The sequence below is a fragment of the Silurus meridionalis genome, chromosome 11 (genome assembly GCF_014805685.1).
Source record: "Silurus meridionalis isolate SWU-2019-XX chromosome 11, ASM1480568v1, whole genome shotgun sequence".
In the NCBI taxonomy this organism is placed as follows: domain Eukaryota; kingdom Metazoa; phylum Chordata; class Actinopteri; order Siluriformes; family Siluridae; genus Silurus; species Silurus meridionalis.
The window spans coordinates 13,577,041-13,602,730 of NC_060894.1; the positions used below are offsets into that span (position 1 = coordinate 13,577,041).

A 25,690-nucleotide genomic window follows, 5' to 3' on the forward strand; every position below is an offset into this window, starting at 1 on the left:
TTAGTTTTTGTATATTATTTATTATGAAGGTTTATTAGCTGGAAGGAGAGCCAAGACATGGAGCTGCAGTTTTTATGTGATCTCAGCGTGAGTGATAAGTAATATCCAACGCCACTGTCTGATTGTTTCATCTAACCGCAACATATCATATTGAGATTGGTGTTTTGGGCTGTGAATACACTCACATAACCATGCAATGCCATTCAAGGCCAATATTCAATACAAAACTTTTTACAAACCCATAAAAAGGTTTTGCTGATCACAGAAGAAAGATCAACAACATTGCTCTAAACAAAAATGTTAAATTACAGTAATGCATTAATTAGAAATAATGCAAATATAAATAAACTGAATACTTTCCATTTACTAAAATAAATTAGGCAAAATATAGATGACAAAAATTGTCATATTAAAAGCAAATAGTGCAACAATTATTTTTTGGCAATAATACTAATTAATAAAATAATACAAAACATGGAATATTGAACATTGCATTATTTACACAAAAACTATAATTATTTTTGGGTTATATAATGCACAACTTAATGAATTCTTTCTTTCTTGTCATGTCTTTCATAGCATGAAAACTCACAGTGACTCAGAAGTGAACCTGGGGCATATTTGTAAAAAGTTCCTTTCTTGTTTAAAGAACATACTCCATACGCCAAATAACCATGCAAAATGATTGAATGTGTTGGATCAAGTACTATTTTATTCTGAATAATAATTCTGAATCCATATTTATAAACAAAAAGAACTTTGTAGTTATTAATAGGACTGGAACGATCAATGCAACAATATATTGCCAATGCACAAACATTTGCTATCTTCTAGTCATGATCAGAGAGATATACAAATGTCAGATACGGGATAGTAATATATTCAACATTTTGATTCGCATTTCCATAGAACAGTGCTGGTTTTAGGTTCCAAAGCTATTTGCAATGCGACACATCCGCTTTTTCTGTCTCAGTCTAATTATATCCAGACATTTTTGCCATTTTCACTTTCAATCTCATTCAGTAGCGCTGACATTTGCATTCAAAATTTTGTGCAGTCAGTGACATTCCGGCAAAAAGAGGCTCGCCTAATCTCCCCTTTTGGGGAGAAATGTGAACAGATGAGAGTTCTCTGCAGAAATGCTGGCTGGAAAAACAAACTGGCATTTTATGTTTAGCAAAAAGTGCCATTAGCACCTGACCATGCTACATAAATGTTTTTTTCAATTTTTCAATAATTTTTTATTTTTTTATTGTACCATCATTTTAAAGAGTTACATAATTCTTCCATTTATCTCTGATAAAACCCTATTCAGCTCCTTAGCCTCCAGGTCACTCTTTTAACCCAGCCATTATGGATGCACAAGCCAGTGCACTCGTAGTGCCGGTCCCAAGCCCGAGTAAATGGGGAGGGTTGCGTTAGGAAGGGCATCCAGCGTAAAACATGTGCCAAATCAAATATGCGGATCACAAATGAGAATTTCATACCGGATCGGTCGAGGCCCGGGTTAACAACGACCGCCACAGGTATCGTTAGCCGACAGGGTACCGGTGGAAATTGGGCTACTGTTGGCTGAAGAAGGAGAAGGAGAGGAGGAAGATGTCTACAGAGACGGCAGGGAAAGGAGCAGTATAGGAGAGTGGAGGTTCGGGTTGGTACTTTAAATGTTGGTACTATGACGGGTAAAGGGAGAGAGATAGCTGATATGATGGAGAGGAGAAAGGTAGATATGTTGTGTGTTCAGGAGGCCAAGTGGAAAGGGAGTAAGGCCAGGAACATTGGATGTGGGTTTAAACTGTTTTATTATGGTGTGGAATAGTCAAATGCAACTTGTGGTACAGTTTTGCACAAAAAACTTCTATCTATCTATAAAACTATCTGGGTTTAAAGTATAGAATACATTACTGTCAAAGCAGGTGAGATTGATTGGAACTCCTTTAGGAGAGAGCAGAAGCAGGATTTAAAAAAATATATATAATAATAATAATAATTACCCTGTCCACATAACTACCATCCACAAAGTGACTTGAGCAACAATGTAAACTAAAAAAAAAAAATAATAATAATATTTTAAATTCAAAGCTTTGCCCAGGTAGATCTTTCATTTAGCGTAAAATATTTTCACAATTTAGTCTGCTTTCTCTTCAATCCCCGGTCAGGGAACCAACCCCAGCCATTAGGGTTGCACAAGCCAGTGCACTCTTAGTGCCGGTCCCAAGTCCAGATAAATGGGGAGGGTTGCGTTAGGAAGGGCATCCAGTGTAAAAACATGTGCCAAATCAAACATGCGGATCATTAATACGGATGATCCGCTGTGGGTACCCCTAATGGGAGAAGCCGAAAGAAACTTTTAGTCTGCTTTCTCTTCAATCTGCCTCAACATTACACTGGCCGGAGTCTGTGCAACCCGTATTATCTATTACCAAAGCTAAACATGTACACGCTCCAAATTTCCATTTCCTTCCTATTGCTCGAGACAGGATCAGCTCAGGGATAAGATGTGAAATCACAGCTTCTAGGAGGCCAGTTTCACAGGAACAATGTGTCAAAGATCAACATTCCAGCTCCCACAAATCCGCTTGTTTTCCTGCAGCTTATTGTTCTCCTCCTGGTCTGATTGGAATGTCTGAGCTGATTAAGCCTATTGAGCAGTTTGTTCCCCACGTGGCACAAAAATAAACTTTCTCCCCTTCTGACCATCTTGTTAACTTCGATTTTCATTCCTTTAAATGCAAAGCAGCTTTACTGGCATGACCATAGCAAATAACGGCACCCAACACGTTATTGCAAATTCCTTTTAACGGCCCTAATTTCATGAATGCGTGATTAATGCAGCGTGCATTTCTGTTTTACCGTTTTTATTAAATATATAAATAAATATAAAAATAGGTGAAATTAAAACCTTTAACTCAACACATATTTATTCATGACATCCTTTCTTTACTCAGATATAAAAAATGATAAACTCCAAAGAAAATTCTTTTTTAATCACATTTGTTTACTGATGCGCCAAGTCTCGTATCAACCACCAAAATCCAAGGTGATTCCACAGAGACGGTTTAAATTGTGTGCAACAGCAAAAGTTCTGTTAGGCAATTTAATGTTTTAATTTACGTAATTCAAAACACCATAATTACTTTAAAACATTTACAAGAATATTTTGTCATCATGCTCTATGTTGAGTTTGGCTTCACTGATAATCAACTTACATTTGCAAAAAGCATTCATATTTGTCTATGCCCATGTTGATAATAGTATTAAAAACTTGAAAAGTATTTATTTAAGGTACATTTTATAACAGATAAAAATGTGATTAAGTTGCGATTAATCACCAGTTAACTCATGACATGTGATAACAGCTTAGTAACAAGGCATTCTCTCATCAGATTCACAAAGTTTTCACCTTGAATATTTTCACTTCACAGCTTGTCAAATGTTAATGTGTAACATATCTTTACTTTATACATTTTATATATTTTATCATAACTTTAGGCTACATCTACACTAATCTGGATAAATTCGAAAACAGTGTTTTTATCTGAAAAAAATGCTCCGCATCCATACTTTTGTTCTCAATTGTTTCTCCAAAGATCAAAACCTCGGCCAAACTGAACTGTGTGAAAATGTTAAGTCCACTGTACTGTGCATGAGCAAGATTGAAGTACTTACTACAACTACTCTTAACATCTACATTGTGGCAAGAAACCCTTCAGTTAAGAGAAAATACATCATTACTTCATAAATGACTTAACATAAATAAAAGGTCTGTCAATCCAGAACATCTCAAGAACTTTAAACAGATTCCCACAGTAAGTGCAGTCTCCAAACCCAACCAACGCTTTGATGAAACAGGCTTTCATAAAGCCGTTCCAAGAAAAGGAAGACTGAGGGCTACCTCTGCTGCAGAGGAAAATGTTTTTTTTTTGTAATTAGCAGCCTCAGAAACTGTCAATTTACATAAATGCTTCTCAGAGGTTGAGTGGAGATTTCAACATCCACTGTTTAGAAGACTGATTGAAGCATTCAGTCATGGACGTGCGGCAAAAAAAACATTACCTCGGAAGAACAAAAGGCCAAGAAACACAAGGCAAGAATCTTTGGCCAAGAAACACAAGGAATGGACATTCAATCAGTGTCATAAGATCAGCGATTAGTTCAGAAAATTGTCATTTGTTCTGTTAAGTTAAAATTTGAAATACAGTGAAACCCGGTTATGTCAATGTCCTAGGGGTGTATGGATGTTCTTTCATAGAGCATGTGTGTGTTACTTTACAAAAAAATTAGGATTAGAACATAATTAACAAAGATTTTGATTCGTTTTATTTGTGGAAAATAAACTTTAGATAATTCCAGATCATGTTGGACATCATTATCTAGTAATATGTATTTAAACACCTTAATGAGCACAGATAAGGTGAACAGAACAACTCATGACTTCAAGCTCATGATCAGGTAAAACAATTCTCTTGGTCATTTTCCCACCTCATTACTGCAAAGGAAAAAACCAAACAAACAAAAAAAAAAAAAAAAAACAGCCCAAAAGAAATCTGAGGGGAAATAAAAGTAAATAATTACAGCAATTAACTTATTTATTCAATATTCACAGTTAGAGTACTGACTTTTCATTTCACATTTGCATTCATTTATACAGTGCCCTCCACAATTATTGGCACCCCTGTTTAAGATGTGGTCGTGGACTTCTAAAAATTCTCCTTTTTTTTTTAAAACAACATAGAACCCAAATGCAAAAAAAGAGAAAAATCCAACCTTTTATTTAAGTACATTACTTTGGTGGTAAAAAAATCACACATTTAGAAAGAAAAAAAAAACCTTGAAATCATGTGTGCCACAATTATTGGCACCCCTGATGTTAATACTTTGTACAACCTCCTTTTGCCAACAAGACAGCACTTAATCTCCTCCTATAACATTTCACAAGATTGGAGAACACAGAGAGAGGGATTTTTGACCATTCTTCTTTGCACAATCTTTCTAGATCATCCAGTGTCCTGGGTCCTCTCTAATGCACTCTTCTCTTTAGCTCGCCCCACAGGTTTTCGATTGGGTTGAGGTCTGGGGACTGAGATGGCCATGGGAGGACCTTGAGTTTGTGCTGAACCACTTTTGTGTAGATTTTGCCACATGTTTTGGATCATTATCCTGCTGAAAGACCCAATGACGACCCATCTTCAGCTTTCTGGCAGAGGCCATCAGGTTTTTATTTAAAATATCCTGGTACTTCAAAGCGTTCATAATGCCATGCACCCTAACAAGGTTCCCAGGGCCTTTGGAAGAGAAACAGGCCCACAGCATCACAGATCCTCCACCATACTTCACGGTGGGCATGAGGTGCTTTTCGGCATACTCATCTTTTGTTTTACGCCAGACCCACTTAGAGTGTTTGTTGCCAAAAAGCTCAATCTTAGTCTCATCTGACCAAAGCACACGATCCCAGTTGAAGTCCCAGTACCGCTTAGCAAACTCCAGACGTTTACGTTTGTGAGTGTTAGTGAGAAAAGGCTTTTTCCTTGCATGCCTCCCAAACAGCTTGTTGGCATGTAGAGAGCGTCTGATGGTTGTTTTGGAGACTCTGTGACCCCAAGATGCCACTCTTTGATGCAATTCTGTGACGGTGAGCTTGGGAAATTTTTTTACTTCTCTTACCATCCTCCTCACTGTGCGTTGTGGCAAGATAAACTTGGGACCTCTTCCAGCCTTGTTTGTCACTGTTCCAGTTGTTTTAAACTTCTTAATGATTCCTCTGACTGTAGATACCGGCAAGTTAAGGCGAGTGGCTATTTTCTTGTAGCCATTGCCTGACTTATGAAGGTCGACACACATCTGCCTTACTTGAATGGTGTGTTCTCTTGTCTTTGCCATGTTGACAAATGGGTAAGAGAATTAGGCCTCTGTGTCACGTCATATTTATACCCCAGGGAAACAGGAAATCATGAATTACTAATTAAAAGTCCCTAGATACCCTGACCAACCTTAGCAACTACAGAAAAATATATAAAAAAAAAAACAATTACATTTTTCAGAGGAATTGTTAGGGGTGCCAATAATTGTGGCACACATGATTTCAGGTTTTTTTTCTTTCTAAATGTGTGATTTTTTTACCACCAAAGTAATGTACTTAAATAAAAGGTTGGATTTTTCTCTTTTTTTGCATTTGGGTTCTATGTTGTTTTAAAAAAAAGGAGAATTTTTAGAAGTCCACGACCACATCTTAAACAGGGGTGCCAATAATTGTGGAGGGCACTGTATATAGTTACTGATCACATAATGTGCATGATTATAGAAATCACCACAATTAGTAGGTATTCCTACATTTCTTGACTATCACAGCCTTGTCCTCTATTAGTCCCGTTATGAATTTTCCTACTGTGTTATTTTTATTCTTTTTTTTTTTTTTTTTTTTTAACCATGTCGCACACAGTGACGTAGAACTCAAATGACAGCCGGTGGTTAAAACCAAAACATCAGCACAGAAAGACGGCTTCCAGAGCACAACCGAACATGTCTGTCTCTCTCTCTCTCTCTCTCTCTCTCTCTCTCTCTCACTCACACACACAATCACAATATATGCAAGTTATCAACAATGCCTAAAAAATTGTGTATACATTAATAACCTTTTTGTGTGTATATGGCTGTGCAACGCTAAATAAACAGAGAAGGGAAAAAACTTAAAAAAACAGATCCAGGGGCAACATCACTACAGTAAAATGCAAAGCAGTACTATACATCAACTGTCATAAATATTCAGGGCAGGGAGCAATATGGTGAACTCGAAATGAACCCACTTTGTCATTTAAAATCAAGAAGCTGCATTTCCACAGATTACTGCATCATTTGTCTACAATTCTCTTTCAACATCTGCCATTAAAAAGCTATATGAACAATTCTGGTGTGTACATTTATGGTTACATCAGCAAAAATACTTAATTGGCATTTTCTAACTCACTCAATGAGCATATGGTCATGTGGAACATGTGTGCTATCCCAAGGCATGGGATTTCAACTCAACATTTAAACTAGCATCTGTGAAGAAGATTCCCTGCCAATTACAATCCAAAACATTAAAATGCAATACAGACTTTAATTTTTAATTAAAGGCTTGAAAATGAAAAGCAAATTTATTACATAGTCATTCTATTCAAATTAGCTTGAAACTGTGCACTATTAAATATTGTAATATAATTGGTATTTGTGTCAGAAATAAAATAAGTCTACCAAGGGAAAGAACCTATGTTGCATTACAGTGAGGAACTAAGTGATGCTTTCAACATGGCTGCACAAGATTGCCATTTATTTTGTTATATGGCTGTGCTGGTATAACAGCACATTTCCATCAGGAACCTGTGCAATCACAGTGAAATTTAATCACTGACTAATCACAGCCCCTTACCAAAGGCATGGCTGCAATCAGTCTTTGAGGGTCCTAAAGAAATTGATTCTTTGTTATGCCTTTCCACCAGTGTTCCTACATCTGATCTTTTAAAGCCCAGCTATGGAATTTTCCCTGATTTACAACATGAAGTTCATGCTTATTTTACAAAACAATACATCTGAAAACACATTTCCATGCAAGCAATCAGATCTGTTGTCAAAAAGAAGAAATGTTGATATTAAAGCCTAGAAATTCTAAATATAACATCAATAGGATCAACAGATTCTGATCCAAAGGAAATGAAAGTTAAAGTGGTAAATTAATGACCATATTCCTTTTTAAATCTAAAATCTAATTTCTCATAATGTAAATGAGAAACCTTATTCTCATGTTTTTAATCTAATACACACTTTTTGTCAGAAAAATTACATTAGTGAAACATGAAAGCAATCACAAAAAAAGGATGTCAAAGAGACACATCAGAAAATGCAAACCTTTATTTAGAATTGTTATATTTGAGGTCAAATTGGTGGCCAGATTTGTGGTTGTGCATTATTGCCAAAAGAGATAGCATCGAAGCCAAAACAAAAGCATCTACTAATTATTTCACTAATGTAAGGCCCCCAAACCCCCAAAACACGTATTCTGGTATGAATATAGAATAAAAGTAATGTGTTCACATATTAACCTGCCACCTAAAAATGACACTGTTCTCTACATTTTTATATCTATCCATTAAGTATAAAAGTGCTAAAAAGCATTATAGATGTGCTTGTGCATTGTGGAAAACCTATACAACTGCCATGATTCATTTCTAGTGAACGGTAAAAGCAGATGTACAACAGAGGACTGTGTCTGGACAGCGATTACAGTTCACAACACATCAGGATCCCTTTCAGAGTTTATGATATAGAATATCCCACTGGGGTCCAGTACTTCAATCTTTCACTAACATATTTTTGTAGGTTTTGACAACATAAAAGTTGAACAAACAGGCACAATCTGGCACAATCTGAACAAACTGAACTGAATTGTTTTAAAGTTGAAAATAAAGAGGCATTAAGCATCAGTTCAGTGCAACTTCATTGCATTCTAAAGGATTCATCGCATTCTAGGATTAAGGGGATTTTTTTACTCCAGAAAAAGGTAAAAAAAACACAACTGTTTTAAACTTTTGTTCTCACTGTGTATAAAAGTGAGAACAACTGAGAAATCCAATTACCAAATTCGTGTGATTTTAAAAACAATGCTTCCCCATTCTGCTTGTAAAAGTTTCCATTTAGCACCTGCTTACTGAAGACATTTGCTCTTCATATGCCACAAAGAAATATTCTAATAATGCAAGAATGAGAAATAATTGACAAAAAGCAGGTGCTCAAGGTAAGGCTAATCTCCAACAGAGTACTATGGGTCCTTTAAAACAGCATTGTGTTTCTGTGTGTAAACTCGCTTCAATTTCTTTTGTACCATTATCATATATTCCTGACCTTTCTGTCAAACAATCTTCCGTTTCTATCCTATCCATACCCGTCTCCTCTCTAGGGATCTCTCTTTCAAAATGTATTTTAGGATTATCTCCCCCAACAACAATCTCTTTTCTATCACTATATGCCTCTTTCTCTGACTCGCTTACTTCCTCCTGACTCAACCATTCAACAGTTCTCATCACACGGGCCCTCTTGCGGACTGCATGACTGCCTCAGGTCTGACCTTGAAGCAATGAGCTTTTATCTGTCCCTGATTATACAGGAGAAGCAATCAGTAGCAGCAAAGCATGAGAAGATAGTTCTGAATTATAGATTATAGCCTAACTGGTTCATACAGAATAGAAATACAGCAGCTAAATTGATATCTTCTAAAAGAAATCACACGAGCCACCCAATAATATCAACCTCAAACAAATAACTCCAGTTAATTCTGGGAAACATGTTTTTACTGAAACAATGAAGACAGTGAAGGTAAGTGGGAAAAAAAAGGTTCTTAGATTCCAATTTAATGAGGACACTCATTAAACACATTGTTGTACCATGCATAAATAATCTACCTTAAGAGTTTCCCAGCTAGGAGAAAGCAAAAATCCAAAGATTTTTAGATTTAACCTTTATAATACACTAACATGCCACTTTAACAGAAATAGCTACCCTCGATAATCTGTGCACTTATTCAGTCAGCCATTCATTTGGCAGCAGCCGAATGTATAAAATCATGCAGATACTGTACAAGTCAAGAATTGAATTAAACATTCCCAACAAATATGAGAGTGTAGATAAAAGTGGTCTCAGTGATCTTTACCATGGCATGGATGCTGGTGCCAACAGTCTGGTTTGAATTGGCTGAAACTGTTTATCTCCCGGTAACTATTCTCTAGAGTTTAGACAGAATGGCACAAAGAAAAGTGAATAGTAGTTCTGCAGGTGGAAGCAGTTTGTCATTTTGTGGTAAATACAGGAAATTTATGATGACTCAAAAAATCCTCCCTTTACAAACAGTGAGCAGAAGAGCATCTCAGTACACCTCAATACATGGAATCTTGAGCCAGACTGGCTAGAACACCACAAGACCACATCGTGTGTCATTCCTATAAGCCAAAAACCAGAATCCGTGGCTACAGTGGGTGCACACACAATTAAAACCATAAAAATGATTTAGTAGACAAACCACAAATACCTTTACTGTTCTAAATTTTTAACTATATTGGTTTAAAATTATGACAGGAACATTTCAGGATTTTAAATATTTATCCAAAGTTCAGTAACTAATTTTAGAAAAAGCTAGTAAGTCTCTCATTTTAGGGATATAAAATATAACTCATTTTGGTTCAGTGAGTAGGAAAGTTTGAGAATAAAAACACTTGACAAATATGCGTAATATCTTAATCCATGGACTATATCCATAAAAGAAATCTGTGCTGCCATGATAAGGGGTCTGTGATTTTTTTTTTTTTAACTAAATGGAGTTTTTGTCTGATTCAGAGATAACAGTGTTGCTTTAATTACCCAAATCCTGTCATGAAATGCAGGTGATTGCTAATAATGAAAGCAAAATCTAAAAGCTTCTTCAGTGCCCCTGGGCTCTCATCTAGTGACAAAGGAAAGTTTTTTTAGATGAAGATTCTCTGAAGAACATGAAGAGAATCCTTATGCTTGGCCTTACTATTTAACACCTTATCAGGAATGGAGCATGTCTACTTTGACACAGTGTGATTGCTCTCAGCGATGTCCTTAATAACAAACATAAAGAGCCCCTTATAAAACTCCGCACTATGGCCAATTGTGTCTAAGAGAATAAGAATCACTGTGTTATACTATTGACTGTCCTGATAAAGCCATGTTTAAAAATAAATCAAAGGGCAAAGACCTCTGACCCACGACCTTCTGCTCATAAATCACAGGTTTCAGAGAAATCCTTCCTTTTGATATTCAGTGAGTCTCTTGGGGATTGTCCTGTGTCCTGAAACTGCAAATGAGCTATGGATTTGGGTCTACACAGACACAGCTAAGTGCAATCTAAATTGGGTATAAGCAGTGAGAGCGAACAGTATAAACAATTACAATAAGCTGAAGATCTATTTAAATCTATTGAAATGTGGAAATCTGCTTTATTGTTAAAAGCTTTGGAGAGACCTAATTTTAATTGAATTATTAATTACATGACAAATACTTAGGCTTACTGATTATGCGCATGAATGCTTAACTAAAAGTTACGCTTAGCTGGATCTCAAAGCAGAATGCATCATTATATTAAAATTTTTACTGCTAAGACAAATATGCTATGGTTCTTTCTTTCTAGCAGCTTTCTTTCTTCTAGCTTTTCTGCTCATGACTCATACATGTGAGTGTTTATAAGGCCATTTAATAACTAATGAAAGGAAAATACAAAAGGTATGACTAACAAAAGTGTGAAACAGTAGAAGTTAGCTAATCAGCTGTCTATCCAGCCACTGTCAAGTATCTGTGAGTCATGGATAAAACCTCTCAATATGATCCAATTAATAATTAAAATATGTGAATTATACACTACTCTTTTTGTGAGCACAATGAAGACATCACAATTTAACCTCTAGTTGTCTATTAAGAGTGAAGCAAAATGAACATTGAATGCTTGTGTTCAGTCCTTTATGCTTTGCTATTTAAGTAAACTGTATTTTTAACAGGTTATTCTTTATTCATGTTATACATGACCACTCCTCTTCCCCTTCACCTGGAAGATAAGCAGAATCTAAATTATTTGTACACAGTTTACATAATCTTAAGAACCAGTGTTAGCACCTTACATAGAAAACCAACATCCCTCAAACAGATTCTTAGCCATTCAACTGATCATACTTATGCAGCTTAAGAGCAGTGACCATGCAAAGCTGTATTTACCTTCTAAACTAAATAAAAAGACTAATATTTACTTCTGGCAAAACCGCTCTGAGATCAACACTTGTATTAAGCTGCCCTGAGGCAAATGCTATGAATGCTGCAAGAGCGATCTTCACTGAAGAGGTTTTAACTGCTGACCTTACTCCATTGATCATGCTGGCATTCATGTTTCCTCTTCCTTAATCAAGGAAAATATGTGGCTGTGCTAAATAAAGCAAGTACTGTGCTTAATATTGACACCACTTACTTAAAAAGAACCAACTCAAACCGAGACATAGTGCAGGATTAAGTGCTAATAAGAAAGGTTAATGTGTAAATCATCAGACTGAGCCTGGACAAGCACATTCTCCTTGGATGCACAGGCATCTCAGCCATGATGTCTATATCTAGCACAAAAATGAAGTCATTCCAACAAAAAGACAGAGATGCAATAAGCCCATATATTCAGCCACAACTACTTATGTTCAAACATGTCCTTGAATAAATCTGTCAATAAAATCAACAGTGAGCTGTACTGCTCCAGCCCACACACACACAGCCGAGGTGTTTAACATAACGGATGTGTGGAGCGTGGGTCTGCATCGCCGATGTGTGAAAAGCTCTGGTTCTGCGGCAATCGTGGATTTACAGTGAAAATCAAAATGAGGCTCTGTGACGATCACAGGGGAAGAAGAAGATGCTGAGGCCGTAAATGCGGCAAATATGCTGGCATAAAGGTCAACTGGATCATTAGTTGCATGAGGCATAACAGGACAATATTCTCAAATTCTACTGTATTTTGCAGTCTATGTATCATAGCACTTTTTTAATGAAATTTTAAATCTATTCTGTTTTCCCACTTGTTTTTTCACATCGAATCTGTAGTCCCATCACAACATGTTAGATCAGCACAGATATTTACTCTCATACACAAGACCGAGGTTAGCTGCAGGGTTTAATTCCAGCCTGATATGACTCTCAAGGGTTGAAATGTGGCAATACAATAAATCTAAAAAGTTTCAGTATATGTGGCTAAACATAAACATGTGAAACTGTATGAACACAATTATGTAGTGGTACAGAAGGGCCAGCACACTTACTGTTACTCTGCTGTCATTAATGAAACAGCCCACTTTTGTTTTATAATAAAAGGAGCATGCAGCGCATGTGGGCTCATTTCTCACAATTCCCAAAACTTTCTCACCGATGCTTGACGCAAGTCAGACCAGCAGCTAAAAACAGTTCCGAGACACATCAGGCATTGGCCTGTCATGAGAGTCAGTGATTAACTCCAAATCACAAAATGCACCATCCTGTAAAAAGACAAATATGTTAGCAAAAGAAACAGTAACGATTGTCCACTTGAAATGAGGGGTTGCCAACTATGTATTTTTCCTCATCAAAAAGCAGGTCTAATTTGAAAAGTATTAGTTGTAGCTATTTGTCTTTTTTAATCTAGTGTGCTGAAAAACATATCTAGATAGTTTTTTTTTTACCTTCACCATCTGCTTTTTCCCCCCAATACATCAACTAGATAAAATCCCAATGTATAGCAATGTATTCATCTAATCGGCTATTTATTTTTTAAAGGTTAATTTTTGCATAATAAAAAATAGATTTATTATTTATTTTTATTTTTTTAAACAACTCTTCCATTGATAAATTCCAACCACCAGCTCTAAAGGTAAATTATTCACATTCAATGAGTGATACGGTTCACACAGTGTTGAAGTATGACAGCCATGCGACAGCTCTGGAATATGATGGGCAAATGAACAATCTATAGTTCAGTCTGTAATCACATTTCTATGCAATGCTGAATAGAGTCTTATACTGTGTTTAAAAAAAAATGTTCATGCAATGTATCAAATGATTAGAAAGTCTGTTTTGTGCATGAATAATGCCACAGAATAAGTGTACAGAATGACAACCTGCTCAGGCCTGTTTCCTAACATCGCAATGCTGCAGATATACACTCCATGTCCCAGAATAGTTGTAATATAATCTCTAAACTATTTAGAGCTAGGCATGGAAACTTGACAATAAGAGATGTTTTGGTATGACATCATCTAGTAGTTCTCACTTTTCCACCTCTGGATGTATAAGAGGTATGCAAGTAAGTAGGATGCACAGTTTCTCAGTAGTATCACTTTACACCACACCTCACTGCACACGGACACTCATGGTCAATCATAACTTGTTTACTGTTGTTTACTGGCTAACTGCACACTGCCATAAACATAAACATTTTCTGTGTACATTTTCAGTGTATGTGTATATATATGTATATGTATGTGTATATATGTGTATATGTATTTGTACGTATATATACATATATATTTATATATATTTATATATCTCTACATCTTATTTATCTGCCTTCTTTCTTATTATATTTTTCTTTAAATTTTGTTATTATATTTATATTTTTTATATTTTCTATTCTCCTTTTTTACCCTATTTTATTCCCTCATGCCGGACCGTCGTCAAAAGCATTTCACTGCATGTCGTACCCTGTATGTATGTGTTTATGACAAATAAAATTTTGATTTTGATTTGATTTGATTTGTATCATCAATCATTTAAACTGCAAGAATTATGATGCCTGGTAGACTTTGATTTTTCAAAACTCTGCTGAACAACATTGATATGTACTGTATGTGGCAAAACAATTACAGTTGCCACTGCCTTATAAATGATTTACAGCACAATACATTTTATTTGCTCAAGGCATTTCCTCCTGATCATCCACCTGTCACTAACTAATGAAGGAAGGTGTCTGGTCAATAATGAAGGAAGACACAACAATAGTGTCTTGATGGTTCATCTTTAATGAAATGTCTCAGCTTAATAAAATCAATCTGAGCCGCTGCTTTAAAAAGAAACATCGTGATCACATACTCAGATAATGAATATTTCTAAAATTTGAAATCAATACAGATTATTGCATGTTTGTATTGCACCTCATGAAAAGCACACAAAGTAGTTGGGGAATGCGGAGTTATTTCAGGTATAAAGTGGTCTTAAAAATTACAGAGTTTTCCCTGTAAGAAAAATTATTATCTCAGCTACATTAGCCATTCACATGGTGATGAATTGATATGTCATCTTATCTGTTTGTTTAAAGCTTAACTGAATAGATTATATTGTTTATCTCAGCTAGACAAGATTGAAAACCTAAAGAGAATGTATTTATTACAAAGCAATGTGAAGTGTAGTATATATATACACAGTGGTGTGAAAAAGTGTTTGCCCCTTCCTGATTTCTCATTTATTTTGCATGTTTGTCACACTTTAATGTTTCAAATCATCAAACTAATTTAAATATTAGTAAAAGATAACACAAGTGAACACAACATGCAGTTTTTAAATGAAGGTTTTTAAAACAAAATCCAAAATTACATGGCCCTGTGTGAAAAAGTGTTTGCCCCTAAACCTAATAACTGGTTGGGCCACCCTTAGCAGCAACAACTGCAATCAAGCAGTTACTTGCAATGAGTCTGTTACAGCGCTGTGGAGGAATTTTGGTCCACTCATCTATGCAGAATTGTTGTAATTTAGTCACATTGGAGGGTTTTTGAGGATGAACCGCCTTTCTAAGGTCATGCCACAGCATCTCAATAGGATTCAGGTCAGGACTTTGACTAGGCTACTCCAAAGTCAATTTGTTCATTGTTCATTTTGTTTTGTTTTTTTGAGGTGGACTTGCTGGTGTGTTTTGGATCATTGTACCGCTGCAGAACCCGAGTTCGCTTCAGCTTGAAGTCACGAACAGATGGCCGGACATTCTCCTTCAGGATTTTTTTGGTAAACTGCAGAATTCATGGTTTTTCATGCAATAATCACAGCAAGAATACATGCACTATCACAGCAAGTATTCCAGGTCCTGAAGCAGCAAAACAGCCCCAGACCATCACACTACCACCACCATATTTTACTGTTGGTATGATGTTCTTTTTCTGAAATGCGGTGTTACTTTTACGCCAGATATAATGGGACACACACCTTCCAAAAAGTTCAACTTTTGTTTTGTCAGTCCACAGAGTATTTTCCCATGAATGTTGGGGATCATCAAGATGTTTTCTGGCAAAACTGAGGCGATCCCTTATGTTCTTAATGCTCAGCAGCGGTTTTCGTCTTGGACGATTTTTGCCCAGTCTCTTTCTTATGGTGGAGTCATGAACACTGACCTTAACTGAGGCAAGTGAGGCCTGCAGTTCTTTAAATGTTGTTGTGCGGTCATTTGTGACCTCTTGGATGAGTCTTCACTGTGCTCTTGGTTTACTTTGCTTTTGGTCTACTTCACTTTGTCAGGCAGGTCCTATTCAAGAGAATTCTTGATTGCGAACAGGTGTGGCAGTAATCAGGCCTGGGTGTGGCTAGAGAAATTTAACTCAGGTGTGATTAATTAGAGTTTTCACAGGAGGGGCAAACACTTTCACACGGGGCCATTTAGTTTTGGATTTTGTTTTCCCTCAATAATCAAATTCTTCATTTAAAAACTGCATGTTGTTTTCACTTGTGTTATCTTTTACTAATATTTAAATTAGTTTGATGATCTGAAACATTAAAGTGTGACAACCATGCAAAAAAATAAGAAATCAGGAAGTGGGGGCCAACACTTTTTTCACATATAAATGAATAACAAGAAAGCAAAAACAAGAAAAATACACCCATTAAACACATGATCTAACGTGATGATAACACATCTATCAAGTAGCAGTTTCATTCAAGGCAGTTGTGGATAGATAGATAGATAGATAGATAGATAGATAGATAGATAGATAGATAGATAGATAGATAGATAGATAGATAGATAGATAGATAGATAGATCAGACAGATCAGACAGATCAGACACCAACTAGGCAGAACATTATGACCATTAAGTGAATTACACTGATTACTTTAAAAAGCACCTGTTATTGTGTGGAACATATTGGGAAGAAAGTGAACATTTTGTCCTTAAAGTTAATGTGTTAGGAACAGGAAAAATGGGAGAGTGTAAGGATTTTAGTCTGACAAAGGGCTTAAATTGTGATGTCTAGAGGACTGGGTCAGAGCATCCCCAAAAGTGCAGCTCTTGTGGGATGTTCCCGGTCTGCAGTGGTCAGTATCTATCAAAAGTGGTCCAAGGAAGGAACAGTGGTGAACCGGTGACATGGTCATGGGCAGCCAAGGCTCACAGATGCATGTGGAGAGAGAGAAGGCTGACCCGTGTGGTCCGATACAACATAAGGTACTGTAGCTCAAATTGCGTAAGAAGTTGAAGCTGGTAATGCTCTATGGGACAGGACCAGTTTGGCAGTAATATATTTGACGGTCATGTTATGTATGATTGGTGGCCCTAATGTTATGTGTCAGTGAATATGGTCTTAATAAATGTGTATTAAGTCGAGCATTCTATTGCATTCTAATGCCTTTTGCTTGCTTGCGTTTGGATGCACCTTCTTTCTGTATGGCGCTTTTATAGCCACTGTACACTATGTATTGTATGTCACTATAGATCCAAGAGGCAGATATTTACGAATATGGGCTGTAATCATTCAAATGTTAAACCCAACAAACTGTTGACCTGTTCCGTGTTCGCCTACTTTTAGAATGTACTTAAAGCATGTACATGTTTTTTTGAAGACAAAGCACAAATTTTTTAGTCTGTAAAAAGAGTAAACAAGTACAGGAGCATATGAACGCGCCATATAACGGTAGAGAAAGTTGTTGCCTAGTTACGGACACTGTCACCATCAACAAGCTTTTTTTTTCCATTTATTGTTCCTTACATAATAATCCATTTAATATTTATTAGATTTTTCTTTTGCCATATTTCATGTCTAAAATGCATCCCATCAGAAAATCTCTCCTCCCTTGCACAACTGTTTTTTTGACACACTAAATCTAATCTTGGATACTACATAGGATGGATAATTCATGAATTGGGACATATAACTACTCTTTAAAAAGGCTAAACAGATAAAAGAATGTTTGTCATCATTTTTAAAAGAGGTCTTCATTATTAGCTCTTTGTAACAGGCAGAGGTACATTTGCAAATTCTATTAACTTCAGAAAGGACAAAGTAAATGAGACTAAATGTCAGAAACTGACTTTTGCAAACAGATCCAATTTATGCTGTGTAGCTATTGGCATATTGTTGTGGTATAGAAAGCATAAAACATTTCAAGGCGTGCTGTAAAAGGACAATAAGAAGCGCAGTGTTCATGTTAGGTTTGTATCAGGTTGAACTGCGTCACAGTCTTTTCCTATAGCAGCACAGTCACAAAAAATAAACATTTCTTCCTCAGAAATTTTAAATGCATATTATTAATATGCTCACATTTGCTCAGTTTAATTTAATTTCTTTAACTAAATGACTGACAATTATATTTGTTTTACATTCCTTAAAAAAAAAAAAAAAGAATTTTCTTCACTGGTCGAATTAAGAAGCTGTTTCAATCAATAAAAAAATTCTAATTTGTACATTCTTAACTCAGAAGAAATAAATATGCAGAAAATAAGTAAAGATTACACAGTCTCAGTCACATGCACTATTGACTGCTGCTGCTTAGTAAACCTTGTTTGTGTTTTTAATTTATTTATTTCTGTTTTTAATTGATTGGTGTGACCCTTAAAATACTGTTAAACAAATAAAAAAAAAAAGTTTGATCTTCAAACCAAATAAATATTGAGAGAAAAAAGCCTAGTTATGGTTATCTAAGCTATCAAGTAATTACTCAACACAAAGTCACACAACACATGCACAGGGTATAACTATGTATGACACCTGGCAGTAATCCAATTTAATAAAGCCATAGGCCAGTAAGAATCGTCTGACACTAGTAAAACTACCATAAACAAGATATATGTTATTTGAGCTCCACACATTAGCTTTAGTATACAGCACTATTTTATAGTAAAGATTTGCTGTTGATTTTTTAAAGATCAAGGCTGAGTGAAACCGTGTTCATTAGCAGAAAAAAATGCTCCAGATTAGCAGTTCCAGGCCGTGTTGGATTGCTCTGTGATGTTCTACATGGTGTAGTACTGTCTTGGTGCTGTGCTTATATGCTGCCTCAGGCCGCATTGTGCTGACTGTGTGATCTCGAGCCTCAACTCCTGACCTTGGTGATTCTGCAAGCAGGAATGGAACTAATGAGGCGTTGTCGTAGAGAGATCATCATAGCAGCTAAGAGCCAGAGAGCGGGTGGGGGTGGGGGGTAAGCAAAGATGGACATGAGGTGTCCCTGCAGTACTAGCGAACCATTCAGCTGTAGATTATAAAGCACAATTTAAGCACATCATTTAACTAAAAAAGTATCTTTCATTTGTTTCATACTTTGTTTCATGCATTATTAAAACTATGATAAGGAATGAAAAAAATAATTTTAAGGGTTAAGTTACAGTTGACTGTGCTGATGCAGCTGGAAAAACAAAAAACAAAAAAACAGTTGGTAAGGTGGGAAGTGAGTGCCGAGGTCCCATAGCTCCATTTCCATAGCAACAATGATGCGCTGGTAATGGCAAGAGAGTTCTAAACATCAAGCCCAGTAGCTGTGTATGTGTGTGTGTGTGTGTGTGTGTGTGTGTGTGTGTGTGTGTGTGTGTGTAAGAAAAACTACCTTTTGAAAATAAATGGCTTGAAAATAAACTACCATCTTTGAACCCTTTTTAAACATATGCTAAGAGTTCTTTATACTATTAGACAGGTTTAATTTATCTTGAGAACATGACTTATAGGAGATTTAGAGAGGAAGCAAAACAAATGCTAAAATTAAAAAAATATATACTTTTTTTGACTAAACAAATAGATTTCTGTGAGTAACACATTTAGTGTGCAACAAAAAAGGTTCTTAACCATGTTTGGATGCATGTAGCCCACGAGACGTATGTAGGCAAATTCGATTCATAGGGAGCAAGAAATACAGGTTTGATAAGATGAGCAAAAGATGAGTTTGATACAATTCACGGCTATCCAGCTGCTTTGCTTGCAGTGGAACTGAACATCTGCTGCAGCCAATGCTTCATTCGGAGCCCACTTAGCAACTTGTCAATTTCTATATACAATACACATCTTTAACACACTCCTTACGGTGTAAATGCAGACGATACGCTCTCCTTTGGGAAAATTACTATTTAGTACAACCATAAATACACACTATCAATCCGTCCATCAGCAAGACGCTTGTTACTCGGCGCACTGAAATGCTCATGCAACTAATATCTTATAACTCGAAGGCATGTTTACAATCTCACCAGTACATATGTCATCTTTTATATAGCAAACGGACATAAATGCAAAATGTCCTTTAACTTCTACATTCATTTGTGTGTCCAAATACTAAATTGATCTTCACCTAGTGAATAGTGTTTTGAGGCACAATGTGCAACACATTTGAGAATAAAAATGAAAGTTTTGAGTCTTGCGCTTCAGGCTGAGTTCGTCTGAGTGTGAACAGCAGGATGCTGTTGAGGCTGCTGCTGCTGCCAAGACTACAATAGCAACTATGTCAGCTCCACTGGGGGTTACCCGAACAGCACCAGGCCAGAGCTCACATGACCTACTCGACTACACGGAAATCCAGAAATGAGAATATCGTCCTATTCAGATTAGTTTGGTTTTACTGGGGGTAATTATTTCCAGAGCATCTCTATAGGACTTGAGTCCTGTGCAAATCTGTCCTCTCAGTCAAATTTCTAATATCAAAATATGTCTTGGGAAAGACTTATTTTACCTGCTAAGCTTTATACCCAGGTAATAGAGATACTGTACATCGAGCGAACTGACTACTTGTTGGAGGTACTGCCTTGAAGGGATAAAATATATACGTTTTCACAAGTCAGGGAAGATTATGGATGCTACACTCATGTGACCTACTAATGATCAGAAGCAACTTGTGCAGCCTTGCACACTACAAGAATAATGCATGTCAAAACAATCATTTGTATTCAAATAAGCTGTATGAAAACTGCATGGAATTTATACACATTGTGAATAAATCGGTGATTTATACAGAGATTGCTCATCTTCTATCAACATTTACTTTATTCATCATACATCCAGAAGATTAATCCTGTCTAAGCAGTACATATGACCAAAATCAGATTCCAGGAAAATACATCTTGATAAAGTAATGTGAAGCATTAGAAAATTAAGTCAAACTTATATAGAAAACATTGTTCCTGACACAACCAGCAAAATCTCTCAAAATACTCAAAAGTTCCGGATTGTAAATTGGCTCACACTGACTTACAAGGTATACCTTCCACTTAATAAGATCATCCGTCACCTCAAGGTGAGTCAGCTGTCCATGAGCTAAGGAGGGATTAACACTATGCTATGCTTGAGGACATGATGTGTGTTCAGAGTTCACAGCAAGACATGTGTCCTAAAACTTTTAGCATTCAGCCTCTCATGGGCCTGAAAAACATAAATGGCACACAAAGTAGGCCTTACTCTCAGAAAAGTCTAAAACTGGCTGAAGCTGCTGCATGTTGACCCACGGGGCTGCGTGAATTTAAACTTAAATGAAAGCTTAAATGAACCAAATGTACATTGCAGGTATTTGTTGTGTTTGATTATTTTCTCTGAATGGTACGAGCTTCTGTAGTTAAGCCTCTGTGGAGAAGCCTATTAATTAGCCGATCGCCACATCTGCTCCTCGAACTGGCAGTAAGGATCAATCGATGGACTACAAGCTGCGGTTTCAGCCGAGGCTGCATAATGCATGCAGTCTAGCCCACCTTCAAGCACTCAGTCCTGCCTCCCTGACGTTTCTCCACCTCTTTTTTAAACCCCTGCGATACGCAATGGTACTCCCAATCATCCTCATCCTTCTCTTCCTCCTCCCCTGCTCTGTCCTCCACAGCCCCATCCGTTCAGTCCAGGTTTCCGAGCGCGACGCCACTGCAGCAGCCCCCTCCTTCTTCCTCCTCCTCCTCCTCCTCCTTCTTCTCCTCCTCCTCCTCCACCTGCTTCCACATGCTGCCCTGGCAGATTCATGCGCACTGAGACTGCTGCAGCATCTACAACAGAGAATTACTCAGGCCACATCTATGAGATCTGCCCAATCTGAACAGTTCCATTAAAGGCCATCATCAATTAAAGCCCGACTTGTTCTGATTTCTGCACATGGCTGTGTTGCTTCACAGACATTTTTACCTAAAAACACTTCCCTCTGACATAGCAGGCTTGCTTCAGGCCTCTTTGTGCAGTTAAACTGATGCAGCTGAAACAACACGAAGGATCCGATCAGCTAAGCAGAGCTCACATGATTACACATTCATCAAACCGGTGTTAATGCGCCTTATGGCCTGTTTCATAACAAGTGCTCATACGAGCCCGGCTTTAATCCCTGCTGTGTGGCCAGGTCCTGATATCCAGTGTGATCAGCGCCGATTGCTTTCTCGAAGCAGCAGTTTTAAAGATCAGGTTGGAGGATATCCCTGTGTAAAAATAAAGCTGCACCACAGCAGCTGCTTTCAGGCCTCGTGAATAGTAATGAATTCATCCCTTACTGCAATAATAATATTACACCAGCCCATCAAGTACATCTTCCATCCATACACACCAAACAGCTCGGAAGCATCGGGAGAGGGGGGTGCTGTGGGCCTGTTTACTGTTTTACTGCTTCAGCACTGAGAGGAGAAACAAAAGCACGCACAGACAGGAGATATTTGGCAAGTCATTGTTACCAGCCAGAGCATCACGCTACCCGATCTGTGTCTGAATAACAATGTCTAAGCGCGCACACGCACGGACACACACACACACACACACACACACACAATCTGGAAATTATATGATCCAAGTACAATTCGTCTGCTCTTCCCTTTCCTAATAATAATAATGATGATGATGATGATGGCTGCAATCGAGATGCGATCGCACCATCTACATAAAGCAGCAAGGCCCTGAAGGCTCTTGCTCTAGGAAATACATTTTTGACAATCCTGAAGATCTAGGCAGGGGTTTGGGTTTAGATCTTCGCTACACCTGGTTTCGATGCTCCAAATGACATCATCTCTGCGAAGCCAGCGCGGGCGCACGGAATAACACAGATGGGGATGGGAGGCTGCGAGCGAGCCTTTGTGGCCAGATGATGAAGCGTTCTCCTCCACTCACCAGATTCAGCACGGTCTCGACGATGTCCCGGTTGCTGACCTCGCCGACCTGGATGAGGCCAATCAGCACGGCGAACTTCATGCGGATGTTGCGGATCGGTACCGCGGGGTTGATGACGCCAGCCGGCAGAACCACGGAGCCCGAGCCGGACACCATCGCGTCCGCGGCGCCCGTGGCTTCTCTCTCCGCCAGCGGCGCCGTGAGCGGCTTCTCGCTCGCCATTTCCAGCCCAAATCCCGAAAATAAGGAGCGGCCGCCTCGGCTCTCACCTGTTTCGCGTCACCGACGGTCTTTGCAGCCGCATGAAAATTGAATTAGCGAGAGGAAAGAAAGAACAGAAACCGCTGAGCAAATTACACCGATGTGGACCTTTGCTGTTTAATCCCGTCTATCCTTTACTGGTACGCATACATGCACGAAAAAGCCTACTTTCTCTGCTCTGTTTGCTGACCCGGTTCTCTCACGCCGCTTCTCTCCGTCCTTGTTGATGTGAAAGCCCAGTGAAACGGTGCAGTCTCTGGCTCTGTGGTCCTGCTCAGGACGCCATGTTCACGCCCCCTGGCTGCGGTAGCGAGCACTGCGCCTGCGCAGTAGCGGTCTGCTCAGCGGGCCGTGGATCAATCCCAAACACATCACTCCCTACATGAAGCGCTCTATATAAGACACGGAATAATTGGTTTTGCGCACTACGCTATGTGACACACGAAGTAGCGATTTGAAATAAAGCCCATAAAGGTGGGGACCATTCAGGGAGCACGTGCGATATCTGATATTAATAGTAGCCTAAGAATAGACAAATAATAACAGTCTACCTGTGACGGATGTGATGAAATATTTTATAATTAAACTGAAATATGTAAATACTTACATAAAAGCTAAGGTACCATTATCTCCTTCTCTAACACTGATCCTAATATGTCTGGAAGACGTTCAGAGCAATCAAGTCCATCAGCAACTCACGTATCACGTGGCTTATTTCAGATAACCATGATGTTTGAGATGTTCAGTGTCTGGACCTCTAATGGAAGACTATTCTGATCGCCTGTGAATGTGATAAATGTTAATATAATGAAAGCAAGGTTTTGAAAGTGTCCTGATTCAGATTTTCACAAGTGATCTTTTCTGACTTTCGGGATCTGAACATTTTAAAACATTGTTCTCACAGGAGATCAGAATAGGTTTCTGTTATTGGTCCAGGTACTGAACATTTCAAACATCTTTGTTAAGTGAGAAAAGATCACTTGTGAAAATCTGAATCAGGACACTTTCAAAACCTTGTCCCCTGACTGGACCACTGACATTATTCTTTTCTTGTAAATTAACTTAAAGAAGCTAACTAGCATTTATTTGATAATAGTTTTACATTTAGTAGCATATTTATCATCCCCCGATATAAATAATCTTCCCTCTTGTTAACAGCATTCTTTACAATTCTTAACTTAAAAAAGACTGAACTCGATTACTTGGTTGTCATCTCAACTGGAATTATCTAGAACTCTTTTCATAATATCATAAAAATGGTCAAGTTAAAATCACTTTTATATTCAGCATCCACATCAGTTTCTCTAGTTAGATGTGATGTAGACACTGTATCACCTTCAGGAAACCTATCCTCACTCTTGACTCAATTGGGACATAGCAACACTGATGTGGCCATTTAAAAGATTAGTTAGGGTTAGGGTTTTGTCACAAAAATGGTAGATATAGGTTTAATTTTTTTATAAGATTTTTAAAATGTGTTTTAAGAGCTGTTGGGTTTGTAAGAAGTGATCTAAGTAATTCTGAAGATTAGATTGAAGACTGAAGATGGGATAAGTGTCTGTGCCTGGTTTAGTAACTAATATAACATAGGCCTCTTCCAGTATATTGTCTGGTATTTGTGTAAACAAAATAGAATATATTTACATTGAGATGGTGAATTTTAAATTTAATAAATAATTGGTCTTTCAATAAATTAAATATATAGAGAGTTTGTCTTTATTCTCAATAAAAACAAACACCAAAATAATTTTACAGCAAATGTAAATGTTAAATGGTTCTAAGTAGTCTGTTCCATATACTTACATTAATAATTGTTACATATTATGAATTAAATAAATTCTCTCCAAAAGTCACTAAAATGTAACATTTTAGAGCTATTTTTGCTAAATATTTCTTCTTGACCTGCAGTCCACCACCAACACCACCCCCTCCCATAAACTTTAAAGTATGTTTGTAACATTCATGTGCCCTTGTAGTATACTTTCTTTCGGCTTCTCCCATTAGGGGTCGCCACAGCAGATCATCCGTATTCATGATCCGCATGTTCGATTTGGCACGTTTTTACGCTGGATGCCCTTCCTAACGCAACCCTCCCCATTTATCCGGGCTTGGAACCGGCACTAAGAGTGCACTGGCTTGTGCAACCTTAATGGCATGTGCCCTTGTAGTAAAAATGCATATAAACAAAGGTATGGCATTTGTTGTATGAGGAAGACATTAGCAAAACTAGCAGTTGAGTGACTAATGAGACATCCTGAGACATTCTTCTGTTCACCTAATGTTTAGGTTCTCCAAAATTCTAGGGGAAACACCAGCAATATGCCAGCAGCATTTGTTGTAGAGAAGCAGTATCCAGTTCAGATGTCACCTTGCCCCCGCACAGTGATGCTGATAAAGAAGCTCACACTCGTTAGCTCACTTTAAAACTCACAAGCAGAGTCTCCCTCCAATATCTAGTCTGACAGTGAAACAATAAATGAACTCTGATCATTGCAGCAGCAGTCAGAAGTGAATTGGAATTAGGCGCAAATATCAGACATTTCTGAAAAGCTCATTGCAGGCCATATATCTGAAGCCT

The 25,690-nt window shown here is 37.6% G+C and overlaps 1 protein-coding gene across 21 annotated transcripts in view; it reads right to left on the reverse strand.

Annotated features, from left to right (window-relative positions):
- Nucleotides 1–23,641, reverse strand: part of nbeaa (neurobeachin a) — a 157,116-nt gene extending 133,475 nt beyond the window's left edge. For 9 of the 21 annotated variants that reach the window (XM_046860601.1, XM_046860607.1, XM_046860586.1 and 6 more), the window contains exon 1: nucleotides 22,852–23,640. In XM_046860601.1, coding sequence (XP_046716557.1) covers nucleotides 22,852–23,073 — 222 coding nt within the window. In that variant the 5' untranslated portion in view covers nucleotides 23,074–23,640. Of the gene's footprint in view, nucleotides 1–22,851 lie in introns of all 21 variants that reach the window. The other 12 variants (XM_046860605.1, XM_046860606.1, XM_046860593.1 and 9 more) reach the window with 4 other exon arrangements.
- Nucleotides 23,642–25,690: the final 2,049 nt, after the last annotated feature.